This window comes from Lissotriton vulgaris, chromosome 12, assembly GCF_964263255.1.
Source record: "Lissotriton vulgaris chromosome 12, aLisVul1.2, whole genome shotgun sequence".
NCBI classification, from domain to species: domain Eukaryota; kingdom Metazoa; phylum Chordata; class Amphibia; order Caudata; family Salamandridae; genus Lissotriton; species Lissotriton vulgaris.
Genome location: NC_141700.1, coordinates 366,735,984 through 366,756,406, shown reverse-complemented (window position 1 = coordinate 366,756,406; position 20,423 = coordinate 366,735,984). Strand labels below are relative to the sequence as shown.

Sequence of the window (20,423 nt, the reverse complement as noted above, 5' to 3'; positions counted from 1 at the left end):
AGATTTTAATGGCATGGACAACATACAAAGGCTTCAGACACGTATTTACAGATAAACTCTCAAAATGTCATCACTCAAAACAGCATACCAGAAGTCAATCTAAATAAATGCCAGCATACCCAGGATATGGATCCGGAATATTGAACCTTTTGCATAACAGCTTATCGGGATGCCACTCAAACTTGTCTCTGGTGAGTTTGCCAAACATTTTCATCTTCACCGCGGCTTGCTTGTCATTTACATCACTCTGTAGAAATGAAATAATTGTATTTATAACAGGCTCTGTTAAAGAGAGAATCTTATAAATACATCTTAAAGTGCCACCAGGTTGATATGTGTGTTGCTGTACTGAATGCAAGCCTGGTGCATGCTTGTTCGGCTAATATCACACCATACAAAGTGAGCATCAATGTGTCCCACCTCAGTTCCCAGATATTCATATCATAATCGGTTTCATTTCAAAAGAAAAGTTATTCCCTTCTTTTCTCTTAGCTCTCTGCTCTTATTAGGGTAAAAATTGTAATTTTCTGAACAGTAAGGATAAGAAACATGTTGGTTGTAGTATCTTGAACTCCTGTATTGATAGGGATAAGGCCTTTTCGCTGACAACATGTGATAACTCTCAACTTGTGGATGGTTACAGAAATTACAAATGTGAAACAGTGAGACTAAAATGTATCAAGGCCCACTAAATGCCAGTCGGTACTACACAAATACGTAACCCCACAGTTGTCCAACAATTATGGATCAAAAGTCGGATATCTGAAATGAGCCCAATCAAGGGGTATGGTTATGAGAAAGAAAGCAGTTTAGGGCAGAGCCAACTAAAGGCTTTTTATCCTTTCTAAATAGCAGAGAGGGTAGTAAGTCACACTACTAACGGTCAGGTGATCCTAGCAGCTGTTATGGATTTGTGTGAGTAAAAAGCATAATTAGGGAATAGGGAATATTGAGTGGTGCAAGGGTTCAACTCTGAAATAAGAGTGAGAAGGCATTGGAAAGATGCTATTATGTGGTGGTTGAATGGGTTCGGGGATAACAAACAGTTCCCAGGGGATAATAGAAGGAGGGAGGCCAAGAGAGTAGGGTTAGCAGAGAGAGTGATGAGTGCTATCAAGGGCAGGCTCAAGATTCAGAAAGGGATGACAAATGACAGAAAGAGGTTTGGCAAAGGGTTTGCACATTGGTCAGGCAGTATTGGGTACTGTGACCCAGGCGGCCAATCAGCAACCACTAGCATTTAACAAGGGACGCGGGAGGGGTAAGGGCAAAAGGTGCCTCAAGTGCCAAGAGCCTCACTCAGAGGTCAGGTGCAGGGCAAAAAATATCCTTCAGTAACCTACCCAACCCCATCCAAATGAAGAGATTTCAGAGGGTAGGATGTGCTCACCACATTTACTTAACCATCACTCTCTTGAATGCCAAGTACACCCACAGAGACATGAACAGAAGTACCGAGTAAATCTTTTAGAAATGTGGGAGGAGCCTCTTGATGTAGAGAAGAACAAGTTATTTACCTTCGGTAAGGCCTGATCTGGTAGAGATTCTATCTCCCATTCGCCATTCGTGATCCCGAGGCATCTACGGCTATGTTTGGATGCTCTGACCACCATGAATAATTCCTGATGTTCCAGCCAGGTCCAGAGGCACAGGGCCTCTTGATACAGTGTTCACGACACCACTCGGTCCTGCTTGCTGCAATACCACAAGGCTGTGGTGTTGCCCGTGAAAACCTGAACCAGTTTTCCCTTGATATAAGGAAGAAAAGCTTTCAATGCCAGGCAAATCTCGCCCAGTTCTAATAAGTTGATGTAAAGCTGAGATTACTTTGAGGACCAGAGAACTCTGATCTCCACCTCTCACAGATGGTGGTCACAACCCAGATTTGACACAATGGTCACTATCATGAGCTCTGGGAGAGAAATTAGGATGATGAACATCTTGCCTAGCTCATGGAGAGGATCAATCATCTCATCAATCCACAAATCTGGCAAAAAGTCGGACCACAAAATTACCAATTATTGGCACTATTAAGACAATGAAGCCAAATGTTTTGCTGTTTTTTTATTGTAGGACCTCCAGGCATGGGTGGAAGAAAAATCCACAATTCGCTTACAACAGACCGGTTTCACAAATCAGTAGAGACAATAACTAACATATTAAGCATGGCTATGCTTATGGATAAGGCTGAGGCTACACGGACAAGGTGAAGCTGGGCAATGAACGTTCCTGTCGAGGTGCATACCCACGGAAAAGGGGTTAAAACAGGGTTGTGTTTTAGCACCCACTCTTTTTTAATGCGTATATAGCTGATCTAGTCCTGCTGCTAATTAGTTGTATTTCACATGCCCCGAAATCAGGAGACATTCTGCTACCCTGGCTCCTCTATGCAGATGATATAGTCCTGATCAGCTGAACAAAAGTAGGGCTACAACATCTCTTAAAACACAACGCAGGACTTCTCCCAAGAAAAGATCTAACGATTATTCTGGATGAAACAAGAACAAAAAAAAAAGGCGTCAAACTGTTGCCTGGTTCTGGGGAGAGACCAGAATAGAGGATACAACAGAATATAAATACCTGGGTGTGAAGCTGTATACAGGCGGACGCTTTTTGGCACAGAAGAACAGCATAAGGCATAAAGGTCCAGCACTAGCTATTTCCCTAAAAACGCTAAACTCTAAATTAACTGGACCATCGATCCTGCCGCTTATTGAGGGGGTTCGGGCAAAACTCTTGCCAACAATCACCTACGGCAGTGAGGCACAGAAAAGCAGGGACGCGAAAATACTCGATGCCACTGTAACAACACCATATAGGGTTATTTTTGAGCTGCCGAAATACACTTCGCCTGCGCAAATTAGACTTGAGTACGGTGTTCAGAAACAATCTATTGCTAGACAAGGGGCTTTCATCACTGCGTGGGACAAAGTGGTTAAAGCTCCTCGGGGAACGCTAAATGAGCAGCTGTGGAAGAAGTTACAATTGCATGCTACATTACCAGCTGCGGAATATCTTCATAGCAGTCTACATAAATTGGTGCTAAACCAGCTTTGGGAAACATCGACAACTATCCCAACCTTTAAACAAGCATTTGCAATGCAATAGGTCTCGCATTTACACGAGTTTGAGCTATTGACATTGCAAATAACAATGCCTTTTATTTTTGTTTTCGTTTTTAAAACATAAATAAAAGGCATTGTCATTGTAGCTTAAACTTACGCAAATGAGAGGCCTATTGCTTTTTTTTTGTTTAAAAGTTTTTATTCACATTTATGACATTTAATACACTCCCAGCCCCGCCCCCCGAAGACCAATTTCATGATACAGATCCAGGTTAAACCAAAAAAATACGGAGAAAAATTAATACATACATATTTTGCAAAGTGTGAAGCCCGAAGAGCATATTAGAAACAGGCAGCGTCATAAGCACATTTGAATATATTGATAGCTAGGCTTTAACTTAAGGTCCCTCTTATTCCTTCGAGATACCCCCGCAGCATACATTCAGCCCCTAGGCGTGATCTTGTATCCACTGTAGCAGTGGTCCCCATATCTGCATGCCTCGTTTTCTTTTTTTTAGCCCTTTATTATTGTATATGGCCACCTCCACACTACAGATTGCGAGTAATCTAGCCCTCCATTGCGTGAAGGCTGGTGGTTGTGGGTCCAGCCATGAGGAGGCTATACAAAGTCTGAGAGCCGCCATAGCTACAAAGATCAACCCCTGCTGGTGTATTGACCGCTCGATTCCCGCCACTCCTAGCAATATTTCTTCAGATGAAATAGTAATTCTTAAATGGAATATCTCAGATAGAAAGTTGGATATATCTATCCTCAGATTAGATAATGCCGAGCAAGTGGCAAACATATGAATGATATCAGCTTCAACCAGTGAGCAGCGCGGGCAAGTAGTTCCCTGTCCTGTGGCCCATTTGGCAATTTTATAGGGGGTGTAATATAGGGCGAAGAATGTTTTATAAAATTGCGCTTGCAGTTTAATTGACATAAGGCATGTTTCTGAGAGCTCCAATGCACGTACGGTGGTTATTGCTGCACCGACAGATTAGTCTGCCACCTAACATGATGCTTATCTAAATCGTCCGGTAAAGCGCTATTAAAACTCTTGTAAATTTCCCCAATTCTAGGAGTTGTTTCCATACACAATTTATCTATTGCTGCATTAGTTTGAAATGTTACTCGCCGCCCTATTTTCCTTGATAAAAAATTGCTAATCTGTAAGTATTTAAAGAAATCCCTATGGCTGATGTTATAGTCGGTACGAAGCTCTGAGAAGCTTTTCAACCGATTTGAGGTAAAAAAACAACCCAGCTGACTATTCCCTGTCCCGATCCACTTAGACATGCATCCATCCTGGAATATCTCTGGGAGATCGGTATTACCACTAACGGGGGTATAGCAAGAGTAACGCCCCAGCCCTAACAGTTTGCGGATATTGTTCCATACTTTACATATGCTGGATATAGTCTTAAGTTTTGTTTTCTTAAAATAATTGTCATTGACATGGCGCCATAAGCACCCATTGCTTCTATCCCCCAGTATCATTTCCGGTGGTGTTGGGATTGGGTGGTTACTAGGTTCATTAGCTATCAGATTCACACAATATTTTGCCACTGTTGCCCAGTAATAGATCCTAAAGTTTGGCATAGCTAGCCCCCCTCTTTCTTTCAGTAGAATAATCCATTTGAGAGCCCTCCGAGGTCTCTTAAACCCCCATATAAATCTAGAAAACAGAGTTTCAATATTTTTAAAGTATTGCGGAGAGAACTCAAGACAAATTGTTCTAAAAAAATATAAAAATCTAGGTAAGAACAGCATTTTAATCATATTGCACCTGCCGCCAATGGTCAGATGTAAATTATCCAGTCCAATCAGTTCTTTTCTGGTGCGGCCAATTAATGGGTCAAGATTTATCTGCACAATATTATCTACCTTGGAGCTTATACTGACGCCAAGATAAACAGCATGCTCAACTGCCCTATCATCCCTCATCTCTATTTTATCATTGGTAACAATCTGGGTTTTCCTTGTATTCAATTTATATCCGGAGGTGTTACCGAACCGCATTGCCTCTTCCTCAACAATCTTAATAGCTTGTTAGGATCGGTGTGAGGTAATATAAATTTTATGATCGATTGTGTCCCCTATCTTAGACCCCACCGACTCCATGTACTAGTTTGAAGTGCATGTAACTTCCCTCCTGTGCCAGCTATGAAGACGCAAATACATTTGCGTCCAACGTAAACATGTTCTCTTTCAGATCCGCCATGAACGGATTGAATATTCAGTTTCTAAATATGCTATGCCAACGTCTTTTTGTGGTATACTTCACATGTTTTTCAGCTCTGGCGAAGTAGGCCTGAATTCTGCCATCGAGCCTCTTTTTCCTGCCTTCTGACTTTGAAAGCCTCAGCCCAGACTGCCTTTGTACAAGTGACCCCTGCCTTACTTCTTGCGCGGCTAACGGTGCTCGGCTCAGCCCGTTGCCTGCCAAGACTGTATTCAACCTTCGAATTATCTGCTCCACTCCTTGAAAATACATTCCTGTCTGGTAGATTCATGTCAACATCCTTCCAGCTGCAGAGCAAAGGGTTAGGCCTCACTGTCTCTATGCAAGTAATTCATGGCTCTGTTTCCATGGTAGGCCCATGCCCTCCCTCGCACCCCTCGCGTCTCATGCAGACACATGACGCTCATACACGCACTCATAGCCAGTATAGAATAAGCCTCTTGTCCGAGAGACCTTTTCCCTCCAGATAATACAGTTCCTTAAACATGAGATATTAGATACGATTTGGGATTAGGTTGATCTGACATCCAGACATCCGTCTACACTTGTAGGGCTAAATGTCAAGTCCCCCTTCACCCCTCAAGTTACACGTACATTACACGTCATACTGCTGCGCGCGCATCTCTGCCATGTATTTTTGCTGACACTGCCGGATTCACTCATGGATCCGCCTATCTGTGACATCATGTTCAATGACGTTCTTGTTCACGCCTTCATGCACGCCTATTGTAACGCCTTTTGTATTACGTACACGCATTCTTATCTCTCTTCTCAGCTGTTACGCCTCCTGCATATGCCTTTACTGTAATGCATTGACTATATATATGAATGCCTGTCAATAATGTATTGTCGCATACTTGCATATTCGCATATTACCATTGACTCTGTCTGTCAGTCCCTTCCCGAACCTATGTGGTGACGGAATGGTATGCCACCTTGGCTCGAGCCAATATGCTAATCACCCAATTCCTTTTATAGGAATAAAACCCTTTTGAGAAACCTCAAATATCACGGATTTTGCCTCTTATTTATTATGAGTTATTCTTATTGATTTTACCGCATAGAAATTAAGCATCGGTAATTAGAATTTACCACATTTTGGTGCCCGAATAGGGACCCCTCCCCCATCTCACGCGCCGGTGGTGCGTTGCAGGCCTGGCCCCCTGCCACAGCCGGACGGACAACTACGCGTACCCGCAGGATTTCCTGTATCTCCCTCAGGCCAGCGGAGGTGACTGAGGCTGCGATCGACACCCAGACGAGGCGGTGAGAAGTGCGGAGGATCCCGACCAGAGCCTAGCTGAGAGAGCAAGATCCGAGGTATACGGAGGCCCACCAGGTTCCGAAGTTCCGAAGTATCTGCGTTACGAGTCGAGTCCGAATCCAGTCCGAATCCAGTCCAGGGTTTCCGAGGCCTTCTGTTTCCGTGCTTCCCGGTGAGTACCGTTGCTGGGGACGTATCTAGACGTGCGCATTAGTTTGTGCCGGTCAAGACAGGTGTGGGTACACAGACCTGGTCTGCACTGTTTTAGACAGTGTATCTGTACTGTTTAGCAGTATATCCAGTCTGCACTGTTGAGCAGTGTATCTAGTATTATGCAGTTAGCTAGTTACATTCTAATTGTCATCATTCATGTCAAAATGTTTTAATGTGTCTCAATATGTCGTGGTATGAGTGAATGTTCGACCGTCATTATTGTGATTATTGTATTCATTGTATTCATATCTGAGTAAGAACCAAGTAGCCAGATTTCAGGATGCCGTTATTCTCCAAATTAAGACAAATAAAAACTAGAAAAGGGGTATTAGAAGAAGCTGTTCCCATTCCACCTAGGGACACTCCAGGGTACTTTATGTACCACAAGCATGGCCTAGATGCCGTTTTATTCCTCGACTTATGGGTGGACTACACTAAAGAATTATCCGAGAATCAGAGATGGCCCGCTGCTGGGACATGGGATGCAGATTGTATCATGAGAGTAGAAGAAGCATTGTGGAAAAAGAAAGCCAGACAGTCACAGAAAGATGCCATTGAATTATGGCGTAAAGAATCACATAGGCGTACAGAAAAAGCACTTAGAAAAGAAGAGAAAAGGAAAGAGGATCCAGAGAAGGCCCAGGAAAACGTATTAGTTGAGGAAGGTACCCGAGTAAAATTAGAACAGGTAGACAGACAGCGAAACACACTCATGAACGGCATGTATCCCCTCTTGACTGAGGGTTTGCCTAAGGCCACTCTAGAAGTACCGAAACAACTACCACCCCCACTGCTCCCGACTAAAATGCACCAGAAAACAGCAAAGGACATTTTCCTTTCTTCCTATCTAGACGATGTGGCCCCTACATATGTAAATCCTGCACCGCCACGCACACCTCCTCCTGGCGGCCAAGATGGTCAGCTCCTTCCTCCCCGACAAGCTACTCCTCCTCCTGTTCCTCCTGGTCTTCCAGCTGTCCTTCCACCTCTTCCTGGACCTGCCCCCCCCTGTTTTACACCCAACGAACCCCTTCGGAGCGGGCGCCTCAGGAGGCGCATCCGGAGGAGCGACAGGTTTCCAGACCCCGCCATCCGCCCATCGGCTGACCTATAGAGACCTAGCACAGCAACGTACACCTAGAACAGGCGATATTACACTATATGGAGATCGTCTTGCAGACTGTAGATATGATCCAGTACCTGGTAAAAAGAATGACGAAAGAATGTTGCTCGCATCAGTACGTTTGCGACGAGTCACGAACTTCTTATTAACCCTACCTGGAATGGTAGATCATCTAGATCGAATATATCAGTTTGTGCAGACAGGAGTAGGGCCTGAAAGTATTAAGGAGGCCATGGCCTATCAGAAAGCGGATACGAAATCCAAGATATTACGGTTTCTTATAAACTGTTTTATAAGGGAAGTGGATAGGCCGGGTATGAACCCGGAAGACGTGAAAGCACTCCACAGGTGGGGCCAGAATATAGCAGATGGGAATCACGATAAAGAGGCCTGTGTAGATAACATGTACCGAAGAATCAGAAATGCAATAAAGAAGATGCATGAGAAAAGACAGCCACCACCGGAAATAGATTCAGACAAACTTGAATCCTCAGAAGAGGAGAACGAACAAGAACAGACACCAGAGCAGACACAATTACCAGTTAGAGAAACGATAGCATATGTAGGTAAGGGAAGACCCTTCAATAATTCAATGCGCCCAGTGCGTCCAGAAAGTAAAAGAATGTTCCAAGAAGCCATGTGTAATCCAAGAACTCCTGAACACTTATTCCAAGCTACTGATAACAGACTTCGAGAACGAATGGGGTACCATGTACTCGATTCTATGGACGAACAAGAATTAGCCAGGTCAGCCGTGCAATGGGCTGACAATTCTGAGAAATATGGTGATGATGCGTTAGCGCATACGTTTTTGAACCTGACACCGAGCGAACAGCGTTTAGCTGGTACATACATGATACAACACCTGCTCTTATTGTATAGAAGCCAACATTCTGATCCAGGCCCCTTGCCTGATATATTAATAGAACTGCTCATGAACAAATGGAGAGGTCTAGGTACCGATCTAATTAAAGTAATTCTAGAACACCGACACAGATATAGCGCCTTTCTATGTCCACAGACCGACTCAGCACATGTCATGGAAAGAAAAATGTATTACATGGACGGACAGAATCCGTTGCGAGAAGTGCACCCAGTACAGAACGCAGACCATACGCTTAGACGCGTGTTTGTGTACACCCCCATAACTAAAATAGAATTATTGGAAATGAAAAAATTAGTACCTAGTCATGACAAAGATCCCGCAGGTTTTCACCGTGAAATAAAAGATATGATACTTATGGGTGACTATACTTATCCCGACATTATGAAAATATTGAAAGTATTACTGCCTCCCGGTATATACGAGAAACTCAAAGAAAAAGAGTGGGAGGTGGGAGACACAAAGATTGATTGGGCTGCATTAGAAAACGAAGAAAATACTAGAATTCCGGGCCAAGGGCTTGGAGACAAAGTTAAAGCATTACCAGGATTGTTAGTACAAGTGTTGCCACGTTTACTAAGTACTAAAAAGGAAGATTGGGGTGCAATTTCAGCTTGTAAACAGAAACCCGATGAAGACACTAGTGATTTCTGTACCAGATTTGAAAAATGTTTTGGCATTAATAGCGGTCTGAAAGCAAGTAGCGAGTCATATCCACATCTTTTTCTAACGAAATTAGTCGAGAATTCACTGCCCCAGGTTAAGAACAGAGTACTGAAAGTCGAGAGCACCTGGCAAGCTAACACCCCTTCACAAATGTTACAAATGTTACAGTACCATCAGAATAGACTTAGAGAAGAACAAGAACACGAACAAAGACGTATGAAAGATACAAAAATGAAAATGTTGGTTGCCCAGTCAGTTCCCGCCGATGGCCATAAGAAGGGAGCGACCCAGCCCAGTAATTCGACAGCTCCTGTTAAAGGGACATGTAACTATTGTAAACAGCCAGGTCATTATGTAAACGATTGTGCCGTTCTGAAACACAACATCTCCACGGGTAAGACCAAGGAGAGACCGCGCGTACCTAGACAGGATCAGGCCCAGCAACAAGTACCACAGAATATACAACATATTCCGCCTATGCCAGCTTCATCACAAACTGTAGCAGTGCCACAGCAACAGCCTATTACTGCAACACAGAACACAACACAACAGATGTACCAGTACGCACAAAATGACTACCCCGATTATCAACGATACACATGAAACAGCCTAGAGAGGGAGTTTGGTTTGCCCCTTATTGAAGTTCCCGTAGATCAAGAGGGTCCTTATGTACACAGTCAAGTGTTAGGAAAAGACCGAAAGTTTTTAATTGACACAGGGGCAAGCAGGACCACAATCAGTCACAATGAGGTTCCAGGGGCACCCCTCTCAGGCTCACAGAATGTTTCCCTTGGATTTTCAGGAAAACCTATTATTAATGAAGTATCACAGCCACTTCCCCTTGCAGTCGGTCCTCTGACACGGACTACAGATTTATTGCTCACAAAATCATGCCCGGAAAACTTATTAGGAATAAAGACACTGAAAGCTCTAGGAGCTATAATATGCTGTTCTCCGGAAGGAGTACGCTTATTTTTGCGAGATTTTAAAGGCCATTATGTATTAAGAGACATGGATCCCCGGTTACAGAATGTACCTGCACACTTGTGGGCACAAGGCCCCACTGATGTAGGTTGTATGCACATTACACCATATCGAGTCACACTCAAAGCAGGAGTGGTATTACCACGAATTCGACAATACAAGTTACCTCCAGATGCTGTAGTGGCTTTACTGAGAATAATTGACGAGCTCATTGCACAAGGAGTGGTTGTGGAAACCGACTCCAATGTATGTAATTCTCCTATCATCCCAGTTCTTAAACGTACTGACCCAAATACACCTCCTGTTTATCGATTAGTTATTGATCTGCGCGAATTGAATAAATGCATTATACCACAGTATCCTGTGGTCCCAGATATCTCTTCATTATTGACAGCTATTGATTCAGAAGCTGCGTTCTTTACTGTAATTGACCTCAAGAACGCCTTCTTCAGTGTCCCAATTGATCCAGAAAGCCAATACTTGTTCGGATTCAGTTTAAATGGACGATCTTTCAAATTTGCACGCGCACCTCAAGGATTCACAGAAAGCCCCAGCATCTATAGTCAAGCACTGAAAAGACAACTCGACAGTATTCACATGCCAGTTAACACTGCCCTACTCCAGTATGTCGATGATCTGCTGATCACCGCACGGAGCGAACCCGAATGTGAAAAAGCATCACTGACAGTTCTGAATTTCCTGGCCGACAAGGGGCACAAGGTGTCCCCTTCGAAGCTGCAATTCTGTGTTCAGCAAGTTGTGTACCTGGGTCACTTGCTGTCCAAAGTGGGGAGACAGCTCACTCCAGATCGCATTCAGTTAATTGTAAACATGTCACCACCAAAAACACAAAAGGAGGTGCGGGCTTTCATAGGCCTCACCTCGTACCGCAGACAATGGATTCCCCAATATGCATTTCTAGCAAAGCCACTCATCCAGTTGACAACTCAGGAGGCAGCGACATCGACTGTCCTCCCTTGGACTCAGGAACATACACAAGCTTTTGAAAACTTAAAGAAAGCCTTATGCCAAGCACCAGTTTTAGCAACACCATCTTACAGTAAACCTTTTACACTTTTTGTCACAGAACGTGAAGGCACTGCCTTGTCAGTCCTCACTCAGGAACAAGCAGGTTCACACAAACCGTGTGCTTACTTTTCTAGCACATTAGACCCAGTAGCTCAAGCTTTACCTGCATGTTTGAAATCAGTTGCAGCGACAGCTTTAGCAATCAGACAGAGTGATTCCATAGTATTAGGGCATCAATTGACAGTACAAGTTCCACATTCCGTGGAAGTTCTTTTAAACCGTACCCAGACCCAACACTTGACCATAGCAAGACTGACAGGTTATGAATTGACATTGTTTCAACCACACATAGAAATTAGACGCTGCAGCACATTGAATCCTGCCACACTATTGCCATTAAATGGAATAGATCCATTGGCACATGATTGTATTGAAGTCATTACGATTACAACAAAACCCAGACAAGACTTGACAGACGTCCCATTACCAGATCCAGACCTGACACTTTATGTGGATGGTTCATGTATGAGAACAGCTACAGGAGAATTAGTGGCAGCTTACGCAGTCACTACAGACACCGAAGTCATAGAAACAAATTGTATCGACACCCTGTCAGCTCAAGCAGCAGAGCTCATCGCTCTGACGCAAGCATGTATTCAAGCCAAGAATAAGAGAGTCAACATATACACTGATTCACGTTATGCATTCGGAGTCGTTCACGACTTTGGAGTCCTTTGGCGAGAGAGAGGTTACTTAACTTCTCACGGTGCCAACATCCAACACGGTCCTCTTATTCAAACTTTATTAGATGCAATACATCTACCTACTGCAATCTCTATCATGAAATGTAAGGCACATACAAAGGTTACCGACACGATCTCCCAGGGTAACGACCTGGCAGACCGAACAGCTAAACAAACTGCTCAGAATCGAATGCATGCAACTGACTTGACAAAGACAATAGTTCCGACACCATTACACTGCATGACAGTCAGGGATCCCGCCCATGATGTAATTGACATACAGACACATGCCACACCAGACGAAGTCAAGAAGTGGACTGAACTAGGAGGGATCCAAACAGATCAGGGATGGATGACGAAGGGAAAATCCACATGGTTTCTCCCCGACTCTATGGTTCAAGTAATAATAAACACAGTACATAGTCCAGCGCATCTAGGAGAAAAAGCAATGCTAGACAGCATCCAGCACATATGGTGCAATAAGAACTTACGAGCAGCAGCCAAACAAAAAGTGCGTACTTGCATGATTTGTTGTCAGTTTAATCCAGGTAAAAGCATCCCTGTAGAGCAAGGTGGATTTCAGCCTCCCGATCACCCTTTTGAAGTCCTCCAGATGGATTATATCCAGATGGACCGCTGCCGAGGATTCAAGTATGTCCTCGTAGTCGTATGTGCACTTTCCCGATGGACAGAAGCATACCCAGTCCCAGATTATACTGCTCCGACAACAGCCAAGCAACTGGTTCGCGAGTTCTTCCCGCGGTACGGTTTGCCCCGTATCGTGTACTCAGATAACGGTCAGCCATTCTCATCCGAGCTTGTGAAACACATTACACTCCTGTTAGGCTATCAGTGGAAGTTCCACTGTGTCCGGCATCCCGAGGCAGCAGGTCTCGTGGAGCGCCATAATCAGACCCTAAAAATCCGACTTTCCAAAATCTGTAGAGAGAAGGGCGTTGACTGGATAGTTGCTTTACCGGTAGCCCTCTTCTATATGAGGATGGTTGCACATTCTCGAACCGGGCTATCCCCGTATGAGGTGGTCTTTGGTAGGCCTCCAAATATGTGGGGGACGCCTATTCCGCGAAAAATTACAGATGTTGACTGTATTATGCTGACAGATTACCTTGCCTCCTTGATGTCTGCACTACAATCTTGTCGTTCACAGGTAGCTGCAGCCTTTCCCGACAACGCCGATGTGAAGCCCCACGAGGTGGTCCCGGGGGATTATGTCTTCGTGCGCAACTTCGATCGGAGAAGTCCGTTGGAGCCCCGCTGGCAAACGCCGAAATTGGTTCTTCTAACAACGAGGACAGCTGTCAAGGTTGAGGGCAGGAAAGGGTGGCTGCATTCCAGCCACGTCAAGAAATTCCACGGACTCCCTTCGGACTTGGACTCTAAGCCCTGCCCTCCTACACAAACTGACTCAAAGCTCCCTTTGGTTGAGAAAGCAGCCTCTGAAGAATATAGACTAAAATTACGATCTAGCAAGTCAGACAGTTTAATTGTTTAAGTCCTCCCCTAGGTGAATCGGTTAAATTAGTTTCTGACATGTATCCCCTAGATCGAGACAGAGAGAGAGATAGACAGAGAATACTCAAGAAACGTGCATATTGTAAATCACTCCGTAGTCACTGTATAGTGACATTATTAATTATGTTTTTTCTAAGTCTTCTGATTATTGCTGCTAGTATCTTGCTGCACATCTACTACCCTATTTTCAAGCATGTACAATCTGCTTATAACGTCACTGCCGAACATTCCTTTAGCGAGTTACCTCCACACGAACTTTCTTACAGACTTGCGCTGCGCAACAACACATTCATTAGTATGTTACATCACTCCCATCAGACTAACAATGCTACAAACTGTTGGATATGTGGCCGACTCCCTCCCTACCAGAAATACAAGGGAGTTCTGCCCCTTTTTCCGTACCCGTTCACTCACAATGGCTCCTGTGGGGCATGGTTTAGATTGATTAACTCCTTAGATTCTGACATTGCTGTTTACGATGGGAATTGGGTTTGGGGAAACCTGAACTCAGTTCTACTTAAAGTCTGTTACCCTGACAAGAAAGGACTTCCCACTAGAACAGGAACAGATCTAGAAAATGAAGTATATGGATTGGGAAATTACACAATTAACCTCATGATTCTTACTGTTGAATCCGAAACTGCACCAGTATTGCCTGCTATGTCAGTGTTACCAGTCAAGGGTGAATTATGTATCAGGAAAAATGGTTCCATACACTTAGGTCATAGTAAATGTACTACTGTGATCGAATTCAGTGATCAAGGCAAATCCACGTTTAGAGCTACACGTCATTCCTACTTTGTGTGTGGTCATATTGCATACATACGTTTGCCTCCAGATTGGGATGGTACCTGTTACATTGCATTCCTTCTACCACCTGTTTTCCTAGCTCCTCCTGATTATCACAGAAATACCAATCTAGTAAACAATAGACTCCGAAGAGACCTCCCGATTGTCGATTACACTGAAACGGCATGGGAGCAATACACAGACTTCAATAAAGGTTTCTTTCCCTATTTAGGTGCTGTTTTTAATAGTAAACTGATACGCAAATTAACTAGAACCCTTGAAGCAGTAGTGAATGAAACTACCTCCGCTTTAGGCAACTTAACAGAGGAGCAGTCCGCCATGCGGGTTGTTGTCCTTCAAAATCGTCTCGTCATTGACGTCATCCTAGCTGATAGGGGTGGAGCTTGTAAGGTCATCGGGTCAAGTTGCTGTGTTTTCATTCCAGAAAACGCGCCAACGGTATATAAAGCTATAACACGTCTCCATAAAATTGCAAGTCTGATACATCAGAATCCAGGCACCTGGACTTGGTCCGGTTGGTTCTGGACAACGTTAACCGCTTGGGGATGGAAGATCCTATCCTTCCTAGGCATTGGCCTTCTCATAGTATTCAGTTGCTGCCTGTGTTTACAATGTGGGCCAGCGATTTGCGGCTTGTGCGCCACATCATGTATTCCGCATCCAAATTCAAAACGTCAAAAGAAGAAAGAGGAGCAAATGATGTTACATGAGCAAGTTGATCGATTCATGCAGATCGATATATCATGAAGGGTCCGTAGGGGACAAGGAGGGAATGAGGTAATATAAATTTTATGATCGATTGTGTCCCCTATCTTAGACCCCACCGACTCCATGTACTAGTTTGAAGTGCATGTAACTTCCCTCCTGTGCCAGCTATGAAGACGCAAATACATTTGCGTCCAACGTAAACATGTTCTCTTTCAGATCCGCCATGAACGGATTGAATATTCAGTTTCTAAATATGCTATGCCAACGTCTTTTTGTGGTATACTTCACATGTTTTTCAGCTCTGGCGAAGTAGGCCTGAATTCTGCCATCGAGCCTCTTTTTCCTGCCTTCTGACTTTGAAAGCCTCAGCCCAGACTGCCTTTGTACAAGTGACCCCTGCCTTACTTCTTGCGCGGCTAACGGTGCTCGGCTCAGCCCGTTGCCTGCCAAGACTGTATTCAACCTTCGAATTATCTGCTCCACTCCTTGAAAATACATTCCTGTCTGGTAGATTCATGTCAACATCCTTCCAGCTGCAGAGCAAAGGGTTAGGCCTCACTGTCTCTATGCAAGTAATTCATGGCTCTGTTTCCATGGTAGGCCCATGCCCTCCCTCGCACCCCTTGCGTCTCATGCAGACACATAGACGCTCATACACGCACTCATAGCCAGTATAGAATAAGCCTCTTGTCCGAGAGACCTTTTCCCTCCAGATAATACAGTTCCTTAAACATGAGATATTAGATACGATTTGGGATTAGGTTGATCTGACATCCAGACATCCGTCTACACTTGTAGGGCTAAATGTCAAGTCCCCCTTCACCCCTCAAGTTACACGTACATTACACGTCATACTGCTGCGCGCGCATCTCTGCCATGTATTTTTGCTGACACTGCCGGATTCACTCATGGATCCGCCTATCTGTGACATCATGTTCAATGACGTTCTTGTTCACGCCTTCATGCACGCCTATTGTAACGCCTTTTGTATTACGTACACGCATTCTTATCTCTCTTCTCAGCTGTTACGCCTCCTGCATATGCCTTTACTGTAATGCATTGACTATATATATGAATGCCTGTCAATAATGTATTGTCGCATACTTGCATATTCGCATATTACCATTGACTCTGTCTGTCAGTCCCTTCCCGAACCTATGTGGTGACGGAATGGTATGCCACCTTGGCTCGAGCCAATATGCTAATCACCCAATTCCTTTTATAGGAATAAAACCCTTTTGAGAAACCTCAAATATCACGGATTTTGCCTCTTATTTATTATGAGTTATTCTTATTGATTTTACCGCATAGAAATTAAGCATCGGTAATTAGAATTTACCACAGGTGGTGGCTAAAGCTATATCATCCGCGTAAACTAGGATTTTTGTTTCATGATTATTGATCAGAATAGGTGGCACAAGAGGATGGATTTCAAGTTTGCGGATAAAGGGATCGATATACACCGCAAATAGGATAGGCGAGCAGGGGCACCCTTGTCTGGTTCCCCTCGTAATCATAAAATTCTCGGAAATAGTCCCATTTATCGAAACTCTAGCGCTTGGGTTGACATAGAGTCCTTGAATGGCCTTAAATAATCCAATAGTTACTCCACGGTTTGACATAGCTGCCCATAAAAACTTCCAGGAGACCTTATCAAACGCCTTTTCCGCGTCCAATAAGATAAGGGCCATAGGGTCTCCTGTTGTCTCTGCATGGTCAAATAGAGAAATCACTCTCTGTACATGATCGGATGTCGATCTACCAGGGATAAACCCATGTTGGCGGGTTGAGACAATCTTATGGATTATCGGTGCTAGTCGCCCAGCAAGGAGTTTAGAGTAAATCTTTGAGTCCATGTTAATCAAAGTTATAGGAGCCCATTTCCAAGGGGTTTTTATTTTTCTTCAAGAAGACCATAATCTTTGCAGTGGACCAAGATGGAGGTGGAATCCCACCCTGGAGTATGGATTTGAAGAGCTCCATCAAAATTGTTTTAAGTTGTTCTGCGAATTCTACAAAAACTCTGTAGGAATCCCATCCACCCCTGCTGCTTTGCCAGCTGCCAATGATTTCAGGGATAGTAATATTTCATCCCAGCTGAGGGGGGAATCCAATCCATCTTGATTATCTTGCTCGAAGCGCACGCTCAAGTCTTGAGCTAGATATTCCCCCGGGTCCTCTTGGTCCATTCCGGCTCCTTATACAGTTCTAGGTAATACCTTTGAAAAGCCGCTCTGATTTCAGACGCCTCTAATCTCAGCCCACCATCAGTATCTTTAATACACTTAATCATATTAGCAGTTATCTCCTCCCTTGTACACACTGCTAGCTGGTGCCCCACTTGTTCGCTGAGCTCATACGATTTTTCTTTGTAAATCGTAGCTTTGGTGATGGCTTTCTCCGTGAAGATCTCTGATATCCTGTTTCTGGCGATGGCTACTTGCGCTAATTCACCCGTAGCCTGACCTGTTTGTACGGCTATGATCAGGTCTGCCTCCACTCTATTCAAGTTCTGTTGTAACATGGCTAACTGCTGTTTACCTTTTCTATTTGTCCTGACTGAAAATTGAAGTGTCTCCCCTCTGATGCCGGCCTTCATCTCATCCCATACTACCTCAATAGGTGCGCTACCCAGATTAATTTCTAAAAAAAATGGTAACCACTCTCATATAAGTCGGCAGAACTCCTCATTTCTTAAAAAAGCTCTTTCAAAAGGCCAAGATCTTAAAGTGGGAGTGCCGCTATTGCATGTTATATTTAGTTCTAATTGGTTATGATCTGATAGTACCCTCGGGAGCTTCCGTACAGTACAGCTGTCCCTGACTGAATTCGAGATGAGTATGTAATCCAACCGGGCATGACGTGAGTGTGGGTGAGAGAAGTATGTGTATCCATGGTCCCCGGGGTGTCCCAATTGCCATCCATCCGGCAGGCCATGTAACTCGCAAAGGTCTTTGAATGCCCTAAAGACTTTAGGTTTCCTCCCTTGGTATTTAAATTCAGGGCCCGGAGTCCAATCCCCCGGTAGGTGGAAGTTGAGGTCGCCACATACAATTAGAGGTAAGGGCCAATGTATCAACTCATTGGAGATACTCAGCAGAATATCTGGGTCATCCCCCACATTCCAGTAAACTGTACATACAGTCAATATGTTTTGCCCATTATTGTAGTGGCACTCTGTAATGGCCCATCTTCCAAATTTGTCTGCAAGTGATCTGAGAAATTGTAAGTCTACCCCTTTCGCAAGGATGGTCACCCCCTTTGTTCGAGTTCCCTGTGTGGAAGCGGTTATGAGTTGGTACCCTAATGATTTTAACAGATGTTGTTGTCCCCCCTCTATATGCGTCTCCTGTAAGAAGACTATATTGGCCTCCATAGCATGCAGTCCTTCAGCTACCATTTGCCTCTTTTTTAAATCATTAAGGCCACAAATATTTAATGAAACAATTCTTAATCTAGCCATCCCCCTTGTTTACCATTCTTCGAGTTGTAGCCGTGATTGTTTTTTTGACCCTTATTCTTACCCTAGTGAATTTATATCCTTGTATTTCATTAGCCCTGTTCCAGACCCTATATCTACCTCTTGAGTGTGTATCATCCCTTGGTCTTTCCCCCCTCCCTTCCCTTCCCTCCCTTCCTCCCCCTTGTCCCCCCACCCTCCCCCCATAACCACCCAGGTGTGGGCGTCCGTATAATCAGTGCACTTCAGCTCGCCCTGTGGCCTGACCATGTGTACACAAAATATAACGATTGGAGGGCGGTGGATGGACATTTGTGAAATAAAAAGTTTCTCTATACTTTCAATCATAACCAAATATTAATATCATATTTTGATTAGTAAGCTTTAGCACTTTCCGCCCCCGCCGCCCCTCCAGATTGTGTCCCATGTTTTTACGAGTTCGAGCTTCTAGACTGCTTGCATATTTGCGCCGCAGTGTCAGTGTCTTAGTATTTCTCCATTTTCTTTTGATTTAAAGATGTTACTATTTGCAAGTATTTCGTTTTCCTGTCTCTGAAATTTCATTTAAGTAAGCGACTGCCTGGATTTCGCTTGTGAAGCTTCCCGTTGTTCCCCTGAAGACTATTTTTAGGTGAGCTGGATTTTGCAGGAAGACTGTCGCTCCGATTTTTTCTAAAGGAGTGAAAAGTTGTCGCATTCTCCACTTGCGTTCTACAGTGGCATGGGCATAATCCGGTCTAACAAAGAACATGAATCCATTGCGTTCCCTTTTGCTTGTGGGCCTAGCCAGATCATAAATAACTTCTCGTAGGAGGAAGTTCCCGAAGTGAACCAACATAGCCCTAGGATATTGAGGTGACTTGTCAGAGCGTTTCCTGGCCGTTCCTTTTCTTGTCTTGGCCCCAAAATCTGGAATTCTCTTCCTGTGTCCTTGAAGAATGACCCGTCCTATCTCAGCTTTCAAAGAAATCTTAAAACTTGGCTCTTTTAGTAGCAAATGGTTCTTGACTGCTCCTTTTCTAGCAATTTGTGTGCTAGGTGCCGGGAAACCCTTTTTGGGTAGCTGCACGCGTTACAAAACTAATTTAATAATAATATTAATCACCATCACTTTTGTGAACACCAAAGGGGTGGTGGTAAGACCAAAGGGGAGCCCAGCAAACTGGTAATGCTCTTCGCCTACAGTGAACCACAGATGACGCCTATGGGCAGGATGGGGATGTGGAAGTAAGTGTTCTGCAAGTTCAGTGCTACCATTCAGTTTTCAAGTTCGAGGGCAGACAAAACAGGAACAAAGGGAGAATCTTTTATGTTTTATTTTTCTGGAAGTAGTTGGGGGGACTGACTTGTCTGAAGTGACTTTCCGCCATCTGGCAAGGAGATGCAGAATCCTGCCACCAATTAGGTGCCGGGGAAGGGTGGTTGGTGGACTGGGTTAAACTCTGGCTCTGTGGGAGCCGCATTCTCAGCCATCAAAGGATTATCGTACCTACTGGTTGTGGTGGCTAGGGGGAAATGGACGTGGCTGACAGCCCCTAACTTAACCACAGATGGCGGATTGCAGCTTTTGCAGGGCCCAATGAACTAGCGGTGGCCTACTGTCCTTTAATTGTTCTAGAGCCAAATCTGCTTTGTGGACAAAAAGGTGAGTCCCAACGAAGGGCATGTCCATAAGGGATGCCTTGACATCCCCGAA

At 44.2% G+C, this 20,423-nt stretch overlaps 1 protein-coding gene across 1 annotated transcript in view; it reads right to left on the bottom strand.

Annotated features, from left to right (window-relative positions):
- The window catches only part of GPATCH1 (G-patch domain containing 1), a 425,367-nt gene that overhangs the window by 190,667 nt on the left and 214,277 nt on the right, over positions 1-20,423 (bottom strand). The window contains exon 13 of the mRNA XM_086945137.1: positions 120-247. Coding sequence (XP_086801263.1) covers positions 120-247 — 128 coding nt within the window. The remainder of the gene's footprint in view (positions 1-119; positions 248-20,423) is intronic.